The sequence below is a fragment of the Conger conger genome, chromosome 16 (assembly GCF_963514075.1).
Source record: "Conger conger chromosome 16, fConCon1.1, whole genome shotgun sequence".
Classification (NCBI taxonomy): domain Eukaryota; kingdom Metazoa; phylum Chordata; class Actinopteri; order Anguilliformes; family Congridae; genus Conger; species Conger conger.
The window spans coordinates 37,292,393-37,312,935 of NC_083775.1; the positions used below are offsets into that span (position 1 = coordinate 37,292,393).

A 20,543-nucleotide genomic window follows, 5' to 3' on the forward strand; every position below is an offset into this window, starting at 1 on the left:
TTGTCCCTGATTATGGTTTGCACTTTGTTGTACATCGCTCTGGATAAGAGCACTTGCAAATGCCTTTAATGTAATTTAATGCAATGTTAGCTGCTGTGTGCATGGTTACCAGGTTACCTTGCCTATCTGGCACCTGGAAGTTTGGTGGTTCAAGCCCCAGTGTAGCTGCCACTGTGCGGCTGTTGGACCCTTTTGCAAGGCCCCACATTGCTCCAGGGGGGATTGTCCCCTGCTTAGTCTAATTAACTGTAAGTCACTTTTGATAAAAGCGTGGGCTAAAATAACTAATTAAACTGCCTCTCCCCCACTCCCCAAACCACAGACTCAGGGCTTCCGTTACCCCCGGCCAGCCTCCGTGCCCCCCTCCCCGGCCCTGTCCCGCCACTCCTCCCCTCACCACAGCGAGGCCGAAGACGAGGATGACGAGGAGCGGTACGATGAAGACCTGGAGGCGGAGAAGGACCGCATGAACATCCGGCAGCCCTTCTCCCTCCCCCTGCGGAAGAGCAGCCTGCCGTTCTCTCCACCTCCCCCCGCCTCCGACAGCATCAGCCCCCCCAGCTCCCTGCCCACCTCCACCACCAGCTCCCAGCCCAGCTCGCTGTCCAGCGAGAAAAACTGAGCACACACACACAAACACACAGGCTTGTGTGTACACACACGCACACGTGTATACACACACACACAGGCACACACACACATACAAAAACACAGGCTTGTGTGTACACACACGCACATGTGTATACACACACACAAAGGCACACACACACACACACACATACAAACACAGGCTTGTGTGTACACACATTCACACGTGTATACACACACACAAAGGCACACACACACACAGGCTTGCGGGTACACACATACACACACAGACACTCACACACACATACACACTCTCGACAAGTATCTCTACCTTTTTGGCACTTTTTGTACCTTTATTTCTGAGTGCACACATACAGACACACACACACAGGCGCATACAGACACAGACACTGACACACACTGACACACACACACACACACACATGAAGAGTCAGCATTCAGGCCAGCATAATACAGCTGAGGGGTATATCTCATCACATTTTATTCAGGGGAAGAAGTGTAATCCACACCATGCGATGTCCTAGCAAGCTTTCATCTTTTTTTTTTTCTTAATCGTACCTCGATGTGTGTTATTATTATTCTTTTTAAAGAAATGAAACACTCACACACCAAAAAGCACACCCAACCACTCACAAAATAAAAGACAAACAGACAAAGTCGATCGCACCGCCCCAGGCCGAACATTGTCCGGAACAACAGGGTGACAAATGCTCAAAGCCCAGAGCTCGTTGATCGCTTAACCTGCCTGGTATGACTGCTCAAAGCCCAGAGCTCGTCGATCGCTTATCCTGCCTGGCATGTGCAATGATCAAGAGGACCCACAAACCCCCATGGGTCTCACCCTTGACCTTAGCCAAATGGCAGAGAAGAGAGGCCACGTGGAAGTTGATAAGCCAGCCAATCAGCAGCAAGGCCTTGCAGCTTCCATGCGATCATGTGATTTTTTTTTTTCACATTCCGGAAGCAATTTGTGTAGCTTTTTTATCTACCACATCGAGGTATGACGAAAGAAAAAAAAAAAGACAAAAGATTTCAGATTCGCTGAATGGTGGTGATTATCCTTACTATGCTTAAAAAACCTCAAGTAAATATATCATGCAGCCCTACTGTAAGAAACAGAACCATAGTATTACGTCGCACAGCCAGTGTAGTAACACCCCACCATGTAGGTACCACATAAAAACAACTAGCACTCCTGTTTTATGTATGAAGGCAAGAACTGCTGTTTTATGCTTTTAGCCGCCAGTCAGTCTAATGACACTGAACTCAGAAGAGCGGTTAACCTATTTAATATAGATATAGCGAGATAGAATAATATATTTCTTTATCTTTATTCAACGTCTTCCCAATCTGAGCCTCGTTAATCAGTCGAAATCCTGGCCTTTGCCTTCGGGTTGCACCTTGACGAAAAGCCCCGGTGCCTCTCAGTCCTGAGGACTCGGGAGTGCACGTGACCGTGAGGGCGGTTTGACCTCAGGCTACAAACCGCACGACCGCAGATTACGACCGGCCACTAGGAGGCAGCGCAGAGCAGCCTGAAGCAAGAACAGACACGCCGATTCCGGTTAGTTCGGGGAACACGACGAGGGTCCAGTTTCCTGTGTGGAAGTGCATGGGAAAGATTTATAAACGATGGAAATTAATGCTGATTATTGTCACTTTCACGGCAGCACTTCCTGCAAGTAGTAAATCATTTTATAATAAATGTCTTATGAACATGAAATAGCGCGGATGAGTGTGGTGATACTTTTCATAAGAATTCGGAATATTTTGTATTCTGAATTCTGTAATGTACTTTAAATTGTGGAGGAACCTATGCACTTAAAATCGCTTTGGATTAAAAGCGTCTGCCAAATGACTAAAATGTAAATGTCAAACGTAGATTTCGGATTTAATCTGTTTTCAGAAGTGCAGTTGTTTTTTGGCACAGGTGCAAATGTTCAGGCTCCTTGTCACAAACAGTGAGCTTGTTTATGCCTTTTTCAGAAGCACTAAAGCGATGTGTTCTGTGCACCACTCTGTGCTGTGCATAATAAAATGTGCCTTACTACATGATCCTTCCCAACGCAGAGTGGCTCATGTCCACCAAACAGTCAGATCAGTGGAGAGCAAGTGGCTTGGCTATCTGTCCCACTCTGTAGCACTGAAACACACAGAGACTGGACCCTCAAACCAGCTGAAAACTTTAATCAACAAGCACCAACAAGTTGTGACCTTGTAATTAAAAGTCTCCATCTGCATTCTGAGTGGTTTTGAGATATTGTGCTTCAGAGATTTTAGTGAATGGGCTCCAAGCAGATACAACCTTTTACATTGAGCATTTGTGCCTACTTTCAAACAGTATTTCTGTGTAAAACGTCATGTGTTAGCTCACTTCATTTGTGGCGATCGTTGTGTCTGTGAGTTTACGAGCACTGAGTTGCCCATTGTGGTGTCTTATGGACCATTCAGGAACCACTGCAGAAATCGTCCTCTCTGTAAAACAACAGTATAAAGCGCTGCTTTGAATTTTTTATCCATTTGTAGACACAACCGACAGCTGATGGACAGCGAGAGAACGGTTAAACAGAAGGAAATGTGAATCTGCTGCTTGGCTTGTGAAGTTTGTGTTACTGTCGAATTCCTAAAAACTTGGAAAATAAAGGCAAAGTGGTAACAGAGATGACTTCAATGGTGTTCCTCTACATACAAAATCAGTATACATGGATTCAAATTATTATGTCATCTTGCCAAATGGTTGTTTCACATACTCGTGTGTTTTTCCATGTACGCAACAAGGTTAGCTGAAACAGCCAATGGATTGTGTGTCACGCCTACAATCTGACCTTCGTTTTACAAAGACAAAGGTATCAGGTGCCAGGTATAAGATGGAGTAGCAAGGTGTGTCTCCTTTTGATACATCACATTAGCAATATCGAAAATGAAAATAAAAATGTAATTAACTTTAAGCCATGCCAACGCATATTCTGCAAAAACTGCTACCCAAAGGGGAAAAATATTGGAGCCCAGCCCACATTCAAAGTCAAAGTCCCAAGATCCCAAAATTAATGGGCAGATACAACCTTTTAAATGTAGCATTTTGTCATGCAGGTGGCAGGGATGGTGCAGTGGGTAGTGCAGTGGGCTGCCTCACAGCAAGGAGGTCCTGGGTTTGAATCCCCGTCGGCCGGGGCCTCTCTGTGCAGAGTTTGCATGTTCTCCCCATGTCTGTGTAGGTTTCCTCCAGGTACTCCGGTTTCCTCCCACAGTCCAAAGACATGCAGGTTAGGCTGATTGGAGAGTCTAAATTGCCCGTAGGTATGAGTGTGTGAGTGAATGGTGTGTGTGCCCTGCGATGGACTGGCGACCTGTCCAGGGTGTATTCCTGCCTTTTGCCCAATGTATGCTGGGATAGGCTCCAGCCCCCCTGCGACTCTGTTCAGGATAAGCGGGTTAGGATAATGAATGAATGAATGAATTTTGTCAAGCTTTGAAACAATATTTTTGTTTAAAACTTCACATATATTTAGCGCCCTATGAACAAAATGTATCAACATTTACAACTCATTTTTGTCAAAATGTCAGAAGCTATAGGATCTCAAATTATTACAGAACAAGATTTAAAAAGGGCCCATATTTTCCACATTTCCAGTGTTTTATTTTAGGTTCTGATATCCATAAGAAGACGTAACAAACTGAACACCGTCTGTACCGAGCGCCTCCGTAACAAACTGAACGCCGTCTGTACCGAGCGCCTCCGTAACAAACTGAACACCGTCTGTACCGAGCGCCTCCGTAACAAACTGAACGCCGTCTGTACCGAGCGCCTCCGTAACAAACTGAACACCGTCTGTACCGAGCGCCTCCGTAACAAACTGAACACCGTCTGTACCGAGCGCTTCCTCTGGCTACAAGGCGGGCTTTGCTGAAGGTGGACATATGCAAATGAGCGTATAGCTATGACGTCAATTTACATAATTTGTTTAAAGGCAGTTTCCTAATACAGATTGTATGGATTTATCTGGGGACTGTGAGTTTTTATACTTTCACAGTGTTTTTGTAGCACCTACAACTCCATTATAGAAAGGACAATGTTGTTTTCCACAATACTGAACCTATAAATAGAATGTACTGCACTCCTGATACATTTCAGCAGTTGAAATGGCATGTGACTCACGGAGTGCCAACATGGCAACATTACAAGGTTACAAGGACAAAGTTCTGTGACACAAGGTCCAGAATTTCTCACAGAACAGGAGAGGAATTATTGACACCAAAGGTAAAAAAAAAAAAAAAAAGAACAAATTTTTTGTTCAAAGTACAGTAAATGCTTGGAAGGAGAGGGCAAAGTGGATGGGCCAATGGGATGATCCCACAGTGTGCACTCAGTGCTCATGGGAGTTGTAGTATTACCGTGAATTGACTTAATTATTCCAGATGCCTTTTGCAAACTACAATAATTTAGTTTCATAGAAAATGCCAACAAAACTTTCCTGCCAAACTGGCTAGTAAGAATGAGTGAATGACATTAACTACCCCAATGTCACAGGTGTTAATATCAAACATTACTCTGTGGGTTCAAAGGTCAATCAACTCACATTCTGACAATTTCGTTTTTTTTAATAGAATTTTTTATTTGCACCAAGCTGAAGAGCGGCCAGGTCACCGTCTTCCAGCAGAGTCTACAGTGGCCTCGGTCGGCTGCAGGTTCTTCAGCACAGGTAAACCCGGCCTCCGTGGCCTTCGCAGCCTGGGGGAGAGACGGGAGAGGGGGGTCATGGGACGGGAGGGAGCGGGCGGAGGCTGAGACGCGGCGGGGGATGGGAGGGAGTGGGTGGAGGCTGAGACACGGGGGGGGATGGGAGAGGGGGGTTATGGGACGGGAGGGAGCGGGTGGAGGCTGAGACACGGGGGGGGATGGGAGAGGGGAGTTATGGGACGGGAGGGAGCGGGTGGAGGCTGAGACACGGGGGGGGATGGGAGAGGGGAGTTATGGGACGGGAGGGAGCGGGTGGAGGCTGAGACACGGGGGGGGACGGGAGAGGGGAGTTATGGGACGGGAGGGAGCGGGTGGAGGCTGAGACACGGGGGGGGGGGGAGAGGGGAGTTATGGGACGGGAGGGAGCGGGTGGAGGCTGAGGCTCGGCGGGGGACTCACACAGGAGGCTGCTCCAGAAGGAGCCGTAGGTGGCGCTCCCTGTCACAGCACCCGGCCGGGCGGGGTTACGCCTCACTGTCGTCACGGAGAAGCCATCGGCCCCGGTCGCCTCCACCTCCACCACGTGAAACTCGCTCAGCCTGAGAAAGAAAGGAGGGAGCAGGGGAAAGAGGGAGGGGTAGAGGAGAGAGGGGAAGCGAGAGACAAGGAGGGAAGGGAGGAGGCAAGTTTTTAGTACAGGACGTTACGGCCATGGCAACAGGAGTCAAGGGGACTTACTGCCCTCAGGTTGATTTGGATTGTTTGATGACATCATGTTAGGTCGTGGGCTCACCCTACTTTTGAGTGATCTCGGATGGTTTGTTTTCTCCGAGTTTGGAATACATCACAACTCGGCCATCGGACTCGTTCACGTTCACATGCTTCATGGTTGGACACTTGGAAGATTATGTGTGGCTGCGTGTTAGTTCCTGTCGGACTGTTTACTTTCTAGGCTAGCAATTGACTAGTTAGTTAGAGCAAGTGCTTTTTGGCTATGTTTGGGGGTTAAGAATGCAAATACCACAAGAAACTGAATTCTGCAGTATTATGGTTATATAGTTATTAAATTTGTAGCTGTGGCTTATTTATAACTTTATTGTATGACACTTCTGATGGATCACGAGACTCTGCGTTGTATCAGCAAGAGCGAGTAAGCTATGTCACAACTCGGCCAATTCATGCTGCATCAACCCCCATTTCTCACATTTCTCATGTGGGCCTTTCAATGGCATGGCTTAAACTAGACTGAACTTTTTTTCCCTCAAATCCCACACATTGCAGGTAACTTTCCCCTCTATTATTTTGTAGCATGACCCAAATGTTTGAATTGTATTTTAGAAAAACCGACCAGACTGACCGGAATATCAGCCCTCAGCTCCACGAACGTCTCTCTGCACAGCTCAGAACGTCTCTCTGCGCAGCTCAGAACGTCTCTCTGCACAGCTCAGAACGTCTCTCTGCGCAGCTCAGAACGTCTCTCTGCGCAGCTCAGAACGTCTCTCTGCGCAGCTCAGAACGTCTCTCTGCGCAGCTCAGAACGTCTCTCTGCGCAGCTCAGAACGTCTCTCTGCGCAGCTCAGAACGTCTCTCTGCGCAGCTCAGAACGTCTCTCTGCGCAGCTCAGAACGTCTCTCTGCACAGCTCAGAACGTCTCTCTGCACAGCTCAGAACGTCTCTCTGCGCAGCTCAGAACGTCTCTCTGCGCAGCTCAGAACGTCTCTCTGCGCAGCTCAGAACGTCTCTCTGCACAGCTCAGAACGTCTCTCTGCGCAGCTCAGAACGTCTCTCTGCACAGCTCAGAACGTCTCTCTGCACAGCTCTGAACGTCTCTCAGCACAGCTCAGAACGTCTCTCTGCACAGCTCAGAACGTCTCTCTGCACAGCTCAGAACGTCTCTCTGCACAGCTCAGAACGTCTCTCTGCACAGCTCAGAACGTCTCTCTGCACAGCTCAGAACGTCTCTCTGCACAGCTCAGAACGTCTCTCTGCACAGCTCAGAACGTCTCTCTGCACAGCTCAGAACGTCTCTCTGCACAGCTCAGAACGTCTCTCTGCACAGCTCAGAACGTCTCTCTGCACAGCTCAGAACGTCTCTCTGCACAGCTCAGAACGTCTCTCTGCACAGCTCAGAACGTCTCTCTGCACAGCTCAGAACGTCTCTCTGCACAGCTCAGAACGTCTCTCTGCACAGCTCAGAACGTCTCTCTGCACAGCTCAGAACGTCTCTCTGCACAGCTCAGAACGTCTCTCTGCACAGCTCAGAACGTCTCTCTGCACAGCTCAGAACGTCTCTCTGCACAGCTCAGAACGTCTCTCTGCACAGCTCAGAACGTCTCTCTGCACAGCTCAGAACGTCTCTCTGCACAGCTCAGAACGTCTCTCTGCACAGCTCTGAACGTCTCTCTGCACAGCTCAGAACGTCTCTCTGCACAGCTCAGAACGTCTCTCTGCACAGCTCAGAACGTCTCTCTGCACAGCTCAGAACGTCTCTCTGCACAGCTCAGAACGTCTCTCTGCACAGCTCAGAACGTCTCTCTGCACAGCTCAGAACGTCTCTCTGCACAGCTCAGAACGTCTCTCTGCACAGCTCAGAACGTCTCTCTGCACAGCTCAGAACGTCTCTCTGCACAGCTCAGAACGTCTCTCTGCACAGCTCAGAACGTCTCTCTGCACAGCTCAGAACGTCTCTCTGCACAGCTCAGAACGTCTCTCTGCACAGCTCAGAACGTCTCTCTGCACAGCTCAGAACGTCTCTCTGCACAGCTCAGAACGTCTCTCTGCACAGCTCAGAACGTCTCTCTGCACAGCTCAGAACGTCTCTCTGCACAGCTCAGAACGTCTCTCTGCACAGCTCAGAACGTCTCTCTGCACAGCTCAGAACGTCTCTCTGCACAGCTCAGAACGTCTCTCTGCACAGCTCAGAACGTCTCTGCACAGCTGGATCTTCACCGACACACCCCAAGCAGCAGCTCTCCCCCAAGTTCGGTGCAGACCGAGTCACAAAATTTACGAATTAAGTAATCAAATCTGCCTCAAAATCCATTACGAAAATACCACTTCACCAGAGCGAGCGCCTGCAACACTTCAGGCTCCGGCCAGAAAAGTTATGTCAGCCTAGCATCCTTCATAAGAATTACATCATTTAGCCATTAGCCAGATGACGCTGTTGGTTATGTCCCATTTGGCATGACATGTAGCATAAGAAGGTGTTATGTCACCCGTTATGAAGCATGATATTTGCTTACGAAGCCATTATTTCATTATTTCATGAAGGCATTATACTGTATGTGCTATATGAGGCCTTTATGAGAAACACTTTAAAGTGTGATCATAACTACGAACATTATATGAATGGTGTGACAGTATCAGTCGTTTCTCATCCCGGCATTTAGTGTGCTTTTCGAGATAACAGATGACAAAACAAACTAAAGGCTAAATGTGAAGTAGAGGAGGATGGATGAAGATTGGGGGGTGGTAGAATGCTGGACTGAGCCTCACCGGGTGTCGGAGACGATCTCCCCCGTCACGCCGGCAAAGCCCAGCGAGTCGGCCGCGATGGCGGCGGCAGCCATGGTGTTGACGTTGTTAGGGGCCAGGGGGCAAAGGTCAGCCACCGAGCCGCTGAAGAGCACCCGCCGGCCCTCCCCCTCTGACCAATCAGAGAGCAGGCCCCCCGACAGCCTGAAGCAGGAGGGGTGTTTGGACATGCGGATGGAGAGAGACTGAGAGAGGGACAGAGAGGGAGGGGGGCGTAGAGAGGGATAGAGACAGAAAACAGAGAGAGAGAAAAATACGAGCAGTGTGTTGCAGATATTTGACAATTCATGAGGTAAACTGACTGGGACTGAATCCAAACTGGGGAGTGGTTGCTGTGCCCTTAATATATTCTGTAACATTGTGGGCAGTTCTGGGTAGCGTACTACAATAAATATAGAGGCACTGGAAAAGGTTCAAAGAAGGGCAACCAGATTGATTCCATGTATAAAAACATAACAGTTATGAGGAAAGACTTAAGATGCTTAATCTCTTCAAGCTTAGTAAAAGAGACATAGGGGTGATTTGATTGAGGCTTTTAAATTAAAGGGGTTAACAAAGTGACGGTTAGCAGAACAAGAGGGCATAAATTGAAATGAGCAAATGACAAATTCCGCACAGACTTTCCACACAGAGTCAATGTGTAGAATAGCTTGCGAGGACATGTAGTGGAGACAGAAACACTGGGGGGTTTCAAGACCAGGCTTGATATGGTGCTAGGTGCTATTTAGCTTTGAGACAAACTAAGCAGTAGGTACACTTTAGTGCTAGGAAAAGGTGAGCATTGCTGGGCTGAATGAGCTGTTCTCATTGTTATGTTATGTTGTGTTATGTAACAAGCAGTGAAAGAAAAGATTAATCTGACAGCCTTACAATCCTAGATGTACATATAACACTGTTCCTGATCAAAATGTCCATCATCCACTAATCCTCTCAGCTCATCTCGCACTGCTTTTAAAGATGGGCCCAATATGGCGTCTCATTCTCTCACTTTTAGCACCCCACTATTGTTCAGCCTCTGGATGTCCTGTCCACCCCACAATGCACCACTGGGCACATAGAGCGTCTTCCCATGATGCACTGCAGCCCGACGCAGCTGTGCATCCACCTGTGGGTCAGCGAGGGCAGTGGGAGAGCCAACCTGAGACGAAAATATCATCACAACCTTGCCGTTAGTCCGCTTCATTCATCGTCTAGTCAGAAGTTCAGAAATAAAGCTACAAAAACACCACAGCAGCTCACTAAATCCATTAAAACGTAAACACCAAACTGGATAAGAACGCATCATAAATATTCCCATAAACACGACCGATTTCTCACACGCTTTTTATTCAGAAGACATGCTGATCTTGGCATGAAAGAGAGTGTTACTTTGGGAATGTTTTTCTTTTTTCATATCACCGTGTTCATTCATTTAGCAGGCGCTCTTTTCCATAGCAACTGACAAAGCCTGACCGCATAAGTGTATCAAATCACCTTAAAAACACCAATCAGGCAAGACGTATATGTGCCACATCACCCCTTGCTTTCATCATTCCCACCCCAACGTCACCTGCAGCCTGAGCTAGCCACCAGAGAGAGGATGAGAATTACCAGGAAGTGGGCCCGAGACAGGAACTGCACCCCAAACTCCTCGACGATACGGGGGTGACACACCTCCACGATCACATCTACGTCTCTGAAACACACCCACCGTCAGGAAGTGCATACATGAGCTGTGATGCTGTGTGTGAGTGTGTGTGTGTGTGTGTATGAGTGTGTTTGTGTGTGTGCTGTGTGTGTGCGTGTGTGTGTGTGTGTGTGTGAATGTGTGTGCATGTGTGTGTGTGTGCTGTGTACCTCTCAGTGAACTGGGTGAGCTGCTCCAGGATGTGCTCCTGGTGAACAGAGCCTCTCAGCTTCTCCGTGTTTCTGTTCCACACAAATGCCAAACACAGACCTGCGGCTGCCCCCTCCCTCTGAATCCTCTCCACCAAGTACTGCCCTGCAGGGGGGACAACACTTGAGTGCAGAGCAAAAATGGCTGCCTATACTGCCCTGCAGGAGGGGAAAACACCTGAGTGCAGAGCCAAAATGGCCACCCACACTGCCCTGTATGGGACGACAACACCTGAGTGCAAAGCCAAAATGGCTTCCCATTAAAGCTAATTTCACTGAGCTGCCCATTCAATCCTCTGTCAATGCCTTTCAACACAGTGCAGAAATTACTGGAAAAAAGTACAACTCTATGTGACTGAGACAGAGAAAGAGAGTGCAGTTTGAGGTTTTACTTCACTATTCAATTCTTTTATTGCAATGATTTTGTTTATTCACAAAAAATATACTGCTGCTAAACCACTTTGTCCGGTTCTTTGTGCAGAGTGAGCCTGGCAGGTCTCCTTCCTTTTTGCCTCTGGCCTCACACACCTGCAGCAACCTTTTTTGACTGAGCTCAACCATTTTTCTTTTTACTTTTGAGGTCCGTTGACAAAGTGAAAGTTTCTCTGTAAAGGAAATACAATGCCTTATGTAACTGAAGAGGAGTGGAAGAGAGGGGTTGTGGGAGAAGGGGCAGAGCACCTCGTTGATCCCAAATCCGTGTTTTAGGAACAGAGGTTGAAAAGATATGGCGTGAGACGATCTGAACGGTCAGGAGGACAGAGGGGTTAACATGCAGGGGAACACAGACCCACATCACATGACTAACCTAAATGACCGTACCCCACAATCCCCACTTTCATCATCTTCGACTTATCGGCCATGACCCTTTAAGGGGGAAAAAGAAAAACAAAGTATCAGAAACAATTCCACCCATCCAAGCACAGTAGTCCTACCTGTCTACCAAAGTTAGCATTGAATTCTGATTGCATGCATCTGTTGAGCAGCATGTAGGCTACAGTGTCTGTTCATGTTCTGAGCTAGTACCACTCAATCATTTTCTTTCTCACCTCTGCTCCAATACCCCCTCTTATCTCCAGCACCCGCACCATCCGTAAACCAATCTGTATCAGCGATGTTGGACTTTGCCCCTCACAAATAATGCACACCCATCCACACCTAACAACACCTTTAAAGTAAATGCCCCTCTCCTCCATTTCACAATTATTTATTATGCTTCCGTGCCATTGACTTACCAATAAATTATTCTCCGTCTGTTCTGCGTTTCCCTCCGCAGTTGCGCTCCTGCTTTGCATTGGATTATGGGATAGAGGAGGTCAAAGTTTAGCATTGAAAGAACTGGTTAATTATTAGTTTGTTTCGTGCCAGCGTTTTAGAGTGTATTTTACTGTTATTTGTAGATAATTTATATCCATATTACATAAGAAAACATAAGTGCTCAAATGGCCTCTCTACTCGGATTGTCTTAACTCGTGTATTATGTGTCGGCTGACTTGAATTGCGTTAATGGCTAAAGTGTTCATTAACAGCTTTTTTTTTTGTTGAGCAGAAAAATACAGTGTTTTTGGGCTCCACGCCCCCTGCACAGCCTCGGTTCAAACTAATATCTCAGAATTTCGTCATCGGCACCTCGGATCTATTAATCTATTATAAATAAATATATTGTCATATAAACAGGCAGCAACTTACTTTGCACCTATTACTGACATTCATGAAATGTCAAAGATCAAGAACGAGAACTAGCCTACGCAAAATAATGAATTTATATCGACCATTATCTAATTCCTTAACGAGCACGGCATTAAAAACGAACATAGCAGACTTAGATGTTATGACATTTGGTCCATTTGTCCGGTCAATTTTTCTTATAGAAGCCTTCTTAATTTATTCTTCTGCATAGTGGTTCGTATCTTAGTTTTTCAAATTGGCGCGGTATTGCTAAGAACTCAATTTTCTCACGTTCGGGAGCACGGCAGTTCGTGAATTGCTACATTCAAATGTTGAGTACGGTATAACGTTTAATATTGTCATTTGCCTTCAGATAAACTCTTGTAGGTAGTCCACAATCCACATACTCACTGAGCACTGTATTTGGTATTCATTAGAGACTATTGTGCGTGAAAATCCCAGGAGATCAGCAGTTTCTGAGATACCCTGGCACCATCTGTCATGGTCAAAGTCACTTGGATCACATTTCTTCCCCATTCTGATGGTTGATGTGAACATTAACTAAAGCTTGTGACCCTATCTGCACAATTGTATGCATTGCATTGCAGCCACACGATTGGCTGATTAGATAATTACATGGATAAGTAGGTGTACAGGTGTTCCTAATAAAGTGCTCAGTGAGTGTATATAGTTGTTACACTTGTATCACGCGTGATGTGTCATCTTATCTCACCTGATTGACAGCGGAGGAAGGGTGTGCTAAAAGTGATTACTCACAGAATGATCACAAATCAAAACTAAATTGGGACAGTGACTGGAGGTCACGAATGATGACAGAGCAATCAGTCAGATAAAGCCTCACGGTGATTGGTAGTCCACAGTCCAGAGTCCTTAGTCCAAATACTCAGGAAGAGGACCCACAACCAGGCTGACAGTCTTGGACACTGTAACACAGGAAAAGAGAGCGGAGGGATTCACTTGGAGAGGTAGTTTTGCGCAGGGAGAAGGCACTGGCACAGGGACATTGCTCATTCTCTGACCGCAGTTTGGCACGGCGCGTGACATGGACATCCTCGAGACCGACGCTTATGACCGGAGACAGCGAAGGAACTCGGTAAGATGCAAGCTTCCTTAAAAACTCTGAATCTGAAGACTGAACTCCCAGTACTTGGGTTCAGATTTTGAACCGTGAATTGTGGAACCATCTAGAAACGGTGAGTGTGGTGCAATGTAACAGCGAGCGTTCATCACAGTACACGAATGTATGTTCAGTGTTTTGAAGAGGGGATGGGGGTTTGTCGTGTTCTGTGACCGGGTTAAGGTTTGTGTAAGGACTGTGTGTCCTTCTGGGCACACAGCTATCGGACTGTAATGCCTGACCAATGTAATGAAATGCCTTCCTGCGGAATAATCAATAACCCCCTGCTTCTCTCTCTCTCCTCTGTCAGTCTTGCATTCTCTTTCTCTTCCTTTTACCCTTCTTCGTCTCCAGCTCTCTCTACTTCTACCTGTGGATCCCCCAGAATGCACCGTCTCTTTTCGCCGCGGCGGTGAAGTGCAGTCCCGTGCTCTCATTGGCTGTTCTCGTGCTGGCGCACAACGGTGGGCAGAGCTTACTGGGAGTGGCAGGAGGGCTCCTATTCTCAGCGTGCGGAGACTGCTGTCTGATCTGGCCCGAGCTGTTTCTCCATGGTAACAGCAGCACACTCGTACCCGTTCAGCGCTGCACCGGCTCCCTGTCGTCTTGCACAACTCCACTGAAGTGACTCATCTGTGCACACTGTGGTTTTAGATAAACTAAAGGCACAAAAAGTGCCTAAAATGGTACAAATACTTGTCACTCGGGCAGTACCTTATAGGTACATGAAATTGTACCCTTAGCCAGTTACATACTAATTAATTTGTACCTTTTTTGCTTGGAAAATGTACTCATTTGTACCCAGTGAGAACATTGCTCAAGGTACATTTGCGAAATTTGATCCTTGAAGAACAAAAAGCGTTTATTTGTGCAGTCGTGTGAGAATCGGCTTCCATGTAACCGACAATGAGCACAACCAGTTGATTGTTTACAAAGCAAGTCACTGATTGACAGCACAGTGTAGGGCCACTAATTTTTGGGGTTCATGGAGCCTCATTTCCTCAGAACATTCAGACTGAACTTTATCAATTATCATTGAGTTTTGCACATCATTTAACAGCCACAAAACAGTATCTGTCTGGCTGGAGATGGCCACTGTCTGCAACCCATCAGTCCTGGGGCCTGTTCCACTGAGCAGGATTAGGGAGTTAGCCACATAACTGCAGAGTAAAACCCGGAACAGAGCTCTTTTTACTTCAGTCCGTGTTCCAGATTTCCTTGCTTTAATTACAGGTCGTTTGGCGAGATACAGTGTGCGGGAGTCTGATTTCTTTTTGGGATAAATAAAAATAAAAAGCAGGAAAATGAAGGCGTAAATCTCTGGGACAGAGCGTTGATTTGGTGAAATGTTGCGATTGGTGCACATGTTCTCACGGCGTCTCTCTTGGTTTCCATAGGGATGGCGGTCTTCGCCGTGGCTCACCTGCTCTACTGCACCTCCTTCCTCTCTGAGCGCTACTCCTCCTTGTCCTCCTCCTCCTCCTCCTCCGCTTTGTTTCTGTCCATCTCCCTGTGGCTGACGGGGATTGGGACATACTTCTACCTCCTCCCCTTCCTGCAGAAGAGGACTGACTCTGCCATCCTCACTCCGGCCCTGGGCGTGTATATGGTTCTGATCATCGCCATGACGACCCTGGCCCTGCACACGCGCTGGTCCGTTACCGCCGTGGGCGGCCTGTCCTTCCTGCTGTCCGACCTGGCGCTCTCCCTGCAAGTTTTCGGCGTGGTCGATCCGCTGGCGGAAGGCAGGGCGGTCGTCATGACGACCTACTACCTGGCGCAGGTGCTGATCGCCGTGGGCGACGTGAAGGCAGGAAGTTACACGGGAGACGGGCTCAGGAAAAGGAAGATTATGTAAGGGGGGCGTGGAGAGCGGAGGACTGGACGGACTCGTGTGATGAACTGGCGTAAACAGGCACAGAACGAATCGCCCCCCCCCCCACTGCTTTATCTGCCTACGAGGGGCTCGTAAACAGCTATAACAACCCCACCCCCCACCCCTCTCAAGTCTCACAACTACACAGAAATGTCCATCCTCAGACTACACACCAAAACACAAGCCTGGGCTTGAATATCCCCGCTGTTGTAATTTTACAATAATGTGCAACAGGGCTTTCAATCCTTACCTTTTCTCATATGGTGAATATGTCAAATGATTAATCATTGACGCTACTTTCATAATTTCCACATTATATTTATCTTGCCGAATTCCAGGGTGATACAGTACCTTCAGTCAAGCTTCTTACCGAATGCTTGTTTTTTTGGTGAAAGTAAAAGCAGATTGAGACATTGCAAAACAATGAAGAAAACCCACTTCCTGCATTCATAGCGCATCAGCCAGTGTAGATCATGTGAACAGAACGCACAAAATGTTAAGACATAGAAGGTCCAAAAGCATTATGGGTAATTCAGTGTACCTGCTGGCTGGGGTTGACCCAAATCTGTACAGTTGAAAAATGTCCAGCTATAGACATTCTTTTGGCAAATGTTCAATTAAAATATTAAGAAAGAAATTGCAACTGACTAAAAACTTTTTGACATACAGCAATCAACACTTGGATAACAGGTTATGTACATAAGAGTAAAGCTGAAATGGGTGGTGAACATTAGAGGTTAGAAAATACAGTACAGTCCGTAAGTATTTGGACAGTGGTACATATTCTTTTTGTTTGGCTCTGTACTTCAGCACATTGAATTTGGACTGAAACAATGTGAGGTCAAACTCTGGTCCTCATGTTGACAAACACCAATAACGGACTCCAAAGGCAACCAAAAGCCTAGAATCAAGACTAGATACTGAAAGCTTTCTTATAGCGATTGAATGCAACTGACTAATCGGAAACGGCTGAGAAGCCAACCGTCCAATTACTTTTGATCCCTTAAATTTGGGAGGCGATGTATAAAAAAGGATGCAATTCCTACATGGCCCGCCCGATATTGATGTAAATACCCTTAAATTAATGGTGACAGTTGACACTCTAACCACATATTATTTAATTGCAAATCCAATGCGTACAGAGCCAAATACTTACGAACTGTGCTCTATTTAAGCAGATTCATACGGACAAGGGACAAATTAAAGGAAAACCATAAAATGTCTCAGTAAGATGTTGGGCCACCAGAACAGCTTCATTGCACCTTGGCATGGATTCTACCCCCTGGAGGGGTGAACACCATTCTCCCAAAAGACCAAAAGAGATTCCCTCATTTGATGTTTTGATGATGGTGGTGGTATCAAACACGTAGTTCCAAAATCTCCCATAGGTATTAAATCGGGTTGAGATCTGGTGAGTGTGAAGGCCATGGCATATGACTCATGATTTTTATACTCAGCAAACCATTCAGCGACCAAAATCATTTTCCAGAAGGAGCTTGATTATGATTTTCTTCCAGAGCAGGGGCTTTTCAAGCCTGGTCCAGTGGCCCTACCACTGCACGCTAATTTTTGTGACAGCAAATATATTGGTGAGTTAAGGCTTTTGAAATTGTGTTCATATTTTTTCCCCATTAAAATGAAACATTCAATACCACTTGCTTTGCCTTTTGAGCTATACAATTTCCAGAAATGGTTTAGTTGGGGATGGAACAGCAGTGATGTGAATAGCACAGTCATCTCACTGCAAGAAGGCACCGAGTTTCAATCCTAACAGAGAGCCTTTCTGTGTGTAGTTTGTACGTGTCCATGTGGGTTTCCTCTGGGGACTCCAGGTTCCTCCCACAGTCCAAAAACATGAAGGTTAGGCTAATTGGAGACTGGTCTGTTTGCCTGTCCAAGGTGTATTGCTGCTCATGACCCATAGCATTCTGGGATAGGCTCCAGTCCCCATGACCCTGACCAGGAATAAACGGGTTAGAAAATGGATGGATGGCTGGATTAAAGTGTCCAGGTTTCAACACTTTCTGCAATTAGGATCCCCCAATTTTACCCGTTGATGGTTAAAGCAGCTACTGTAAATCCTCAAATTGTGGCCGGGGTCTTTTATTTACTTAGGCTGCACAAAGCACAGGCCTTTATTTGGGGCAGGCTTGTATTCGAGGCAGGCCTTTATTTCTTATTAGGCTTCTGTTGTAGAATTTTATTCTTAGAAATAAAGTAAAAGGCTACACCTAAAGTGGGCCAACACTGTTCAACACTTCCTGTAACCGTTCAGAAATCAATTAGTGTAGGTTAATCAGGAAACACCGTTTGGTAAGTCATAGTGTCAGCCTTAACAGACTTAGTTTATTGCAAATATTCTCAAACACAATAAATCACATGCAAGTCCAGAATCCATAAAATAACAACTTGCCAGACACGCCTTCATGAACAATAACAAATTAGCATCAAATCAGCAATTAAGGATCTTTTTTTCCTAAAGTGCGTTTTATTGTGAGACATGCGTTTCGTTTGGAGCAGTAGGCTATCAAAAGATTTTCGCTTTGGTTTGGGATTAAATTTACTTTTGGACTGTTTGATTCTATTGCTAAATGTTGGGACTGATGGGCACTGAAATCTGGGGGGTATTTGATGGTTCACTGTTAAGTTTTATGTAGTTGAAAACTCTGTTGAGAGGTTTTACGAACAGGCTGGAAGGCATATTCAGTGTCTCAGCTGATATTACATTATATTACATTAATGGCATTTGGCAGACGCTCTTATCCAGAGCGGCGTACAGTTGATTAGACTAAGCAGGAGACAATCCTCCCTTGGAGCAATGCGGGGTTAAGGGCCTTGCTCAAGGGCCCAACGGCTGTGCGGATCTTATTGTGGCTACACCGGGGATTGAACCAGCGACCTTGCGGGTCCCAGTAATTTACCTTAACCACTACGCCAAGGGCCACCCCTATTGAGATGGGGGATAAAGAAATGCGAGACAAAGACATGAACTAAAGACAAATAAGGCAGCAGGCCCAGATGGCATATTCCCAAGTGTACTCAAAGAGTTAAGTGAGATCATTTTTAAACCACTGGCAAGTATTTTTAGACGGTCCTAAGAAACTGGAGAAATAACAAACGACTGGAAACAAGGTAATATAACACCTTGTCAGTCTAACTCGCATCACATGAAAAATACTGGAATCTATCATTATATTCTTCAATTACTCATTGAAAATAATAACATCATGGACAGCCAACATGGCTTTCGCAAGGTCATGCCAGACAAAGCTTTTGGCATTCTTTGAGAAAGCTACCAAGTGTCTTGATGGTAGCAGGGCTAATGATATCATTTAGATTTCCAAAAATCATTTCATAAGGTACCACAAGACAAACTCATTCTCAAAATTAAGACTTACAGGAAGTAGGAATTACAGGAGGCATTTCAGAGTGGGTGGGAACTGGTTACAGGATAGAACACAAAGAGTAGTAATAGGAGGGATCTTATCTGAGCAGGGTATTGTGGGAGTCCCACGAGGATCAGTGCTGGGACCACTGCTCTTCCACAGTTGCATAAATGACTTTGATATGGACATTGAAACTACATTAGTTTGCAGAGGTTTACTGGGAGGTCTAGCTAACAGTTTGGAATCTACCAAAGTAATCCAAGATGATTAAAAAAGAATCCAGAAGTGGGCAAATTAAATTCAAAGGCAGGATTATGGGTGGGTGAATTGGAATGTGCTCAAGTTGACAGGGATAATAGTTGATCAAAGGCTTTCAGCTTCTGGACAATGTGTTAAAAAAAACAACAGGATGCTGGCATACATAGCCAAGAGTATTGAATATACTAAATCTAAGGAATTATACTCTTCTTATACAATACATTTGTCAGACCACACTGATGTGTGCAGTTCTGATGACCATACTTCAGGAAAGATATAGAGGTGCTGGAAAAGGTTCAAAGAAGGGCAACCAGATCGATTTCTGGTACAAAAGAGAGAAGTTATGAGGAAAGAATGAAGATGCTTTATCTCTTCAAGTAAAGGTAAAAGCACTTTGGGGAGATCAGAGGAACTAGAGGAGATTCTTCAGGTTGAGTTTGGTTAGCAGAACGAGGGGGCGTAAATGTAAATTGCCAAAGTTTAAATTCCTCGCAGACATTAGGACGTTTTTTTCCCCCCCCACACAGAGTGGTCACTGTGTGGAATAGCGTGCTAGGACATGTAGTGGAGGCAGAAACATTGGAGGTTTTCAAGACCAGGTCGGATGCGGTGCTAGATACCATCTAGCTTTTAGGTAAACTTAGCATTAGATACAGTTTAGTGGTTGGAAGATTTGAGCATTGAGCATTCTTGTCCATCCATCCATCCATTTTGACCTGCTTATCCGGAGTCGGGTCGCGGTGGCAGTAGGCAAAGCCGGGTATTCCAGGCGTCCCTCTCCCCAGCAATGCATTCCAGCTCCTCCTGGGGGATCCCGAGGCGTTCCCAGGCCAGGAGAGATATATAATCTCTCCAGCGGGCTCTGGGTCTCCCTCGGGGTCTCCGCCCAGTTGGACCAGCCCGGAAAACCTCCAAAGGGAGGCGCCCGGGAGGCATCCTGATCAGATGCCTGAACCACCTCAATTGGCTCCTTTTGACACGAAGGAGCAGCGGCTCTACTCCGAGCTCCCTCCGGATGTCCGAGCTCCTCACCCTATCTCTAAGGCTGAGCCCGGCCACCCTACGAAGGAAGCTCATTTCGGCCGCTTGTATACGCGATCTCGTTCTTTCGGTCACTACCCAAAGCTCGTGACCATAGGTGAGGGTTGGGACGTAGATCGACCAGTAAATCGAGAGCTTTGCCTTCCGACTCAGCTCCCTCTTCACCACGACGGTCCGGTGCAACGCCCGCATTACTGCGGACACTGCACCGATCCGCCTGTCGATCTCACGCTCCCTTCTACCCTCACTCGTGAACAAGACCCCAAGATACTTGAACTCCTTCACTTGGGGCAATGGCTCATTCCCAACCCGGAGGGAGCAATACACCGTTTTCCGGCAGAGAACCATGGCCTCAGGCTTCCTCTCCTGATTTGTGGAAATCAGTCATCAGGTTGAGGCAAATCACTATGCCAGTGGTTCTTAACCTTATTGGAGGTACTGAACCCTGCAAGCTTCATCAGTACATTCACCGAACCC

At 46.5% G+C, this 20,543-nt stretch overlaps 3 protein-coding genes across 3 annotated transcripts in view; 2 read left to right on the forward strand and 1 right to left on the reverse strand.

Annotated features, from left to right (window-relative positions):
• The window catches only part of LOC133114426 (glycogen [starch] synthase, muscle-like), a 29,152-nt gene extending 25,883 nt beyond the window's left edge, over positions 1-3,269 (forward strand). Inside the window, exon 16 of the mRNA XM_061223796.1 lies at positions 323-3,269. Within this exon, the coding sequence (XP_061079780.1) occupies positions 323-622 (300 nt within the window). The 3' untranslated portion in view covers positions 623-3,269. The remainder of the gene's footprint in view (positions 1-322) is intronic.
• A 1,933-nt stretch (positions 3,270-5,202) lies between these two features.
• Positions 5,203-20,524, reverse strand: aspdh (aspartate dehydrogenase domain containing). The gene is made up of 10 exons (XM_061223729.1): positions 15,632-20,524; positions 12,779-13,311; positions 11,935-11,986; positions 11,508-11,566; positions 10,661-10,805; positions 10,415-10,499; positions 9,813-9,962; positions 8,786-9,009; positions 5,747-5,886; positions 5,203-5,338 (listed from the first exon to the last, which is right to left on the reverse strand). The coding sequence occupies exons 4-10, from the start codon at positions 11,560-11,562 to the stop codon at positions 5,301-5,303; spliced, it is 837 nt and encodes a 278-aa protein (XP_061079713.1). The 5' UTR covers positions 11,563-11,566; positions 11,935-11,986; positions 12,779-13,311; positions 15,632-20,524; the 3' UTR covers positions 5,203-5,300.
• tmem86b (transmembrane protein 86B) lies at positions 13,041-15,951 on the forward strand. Its single transcript, XM_061223730.1, has 3 exons — positions 13,041-13,481; positions 13,816-14,059; positions 14,903-15,951. Exons 1-3 carry the CDS (start codon positions 13,431-13,433, stop codon positions 15,361-15,363), a joined length of 756 nt encoding a protein of 251 aa, XP_061079714.1. The 5' UTR covers positions 13,041-13,430; the 3' UTR covers positions 15,364-15,951.
• Positions 20,525-20,543: the final 19 nt, after the last annotated feature.

What these genes read in the sequence shown, in the direction of transcription:
- aspdh (XM_061223729.1), bottom strand. Translation starts at nt 11,562, where the DNA reads ATGGCCGATAAGTCGAAGATGATGAAAGTGGGGATTGTGGGGTACGGT. An exon ending in GAGATCGTCTCCGACACCCG is followed by an intron (nt 5,887 to 8,785) that starts GTGAGGCTCAGT and finishes TTTCTTTCTCAG; the next exon opens with GCTGAGCGAGTTTCACGTGG. An exon ending in CTTCTGGAGCAGCCTCCTGT is followed by an intron (nt 5,339 to 5,746) that starts GTGAGTCCCCCG and finishes TCTCTCCCCCAG; the next exon opens with GCTGCGAAGGCCACGGAGGC.
- tmem86b (XM_061223730.1), top strand. Translation starts at nt 13,431, where the DNA reads ATGGACATCCTCGAGACCGACGCTTATGACCGGAGACAGCGAAGGAAC. An exon ending in GGAGACAGCGAAGGAACTCG is followed by an intron (nt 13,482 to 13,815) that starts GTAAGATGCAAG and finishes CTCCTCTGTCAG; the next exon opens with TCTTGCATTCTCTTTCTCTT. An exon ending in GCCCGAGCTGTTTCTCCATG is followed by an intron (nt 14,060 to 14,902) that starts GTAACAGCAGCA and finishes TGGTTTCCATAG; the next exon opens with GGATGGCGGTCTTCGCCGTG.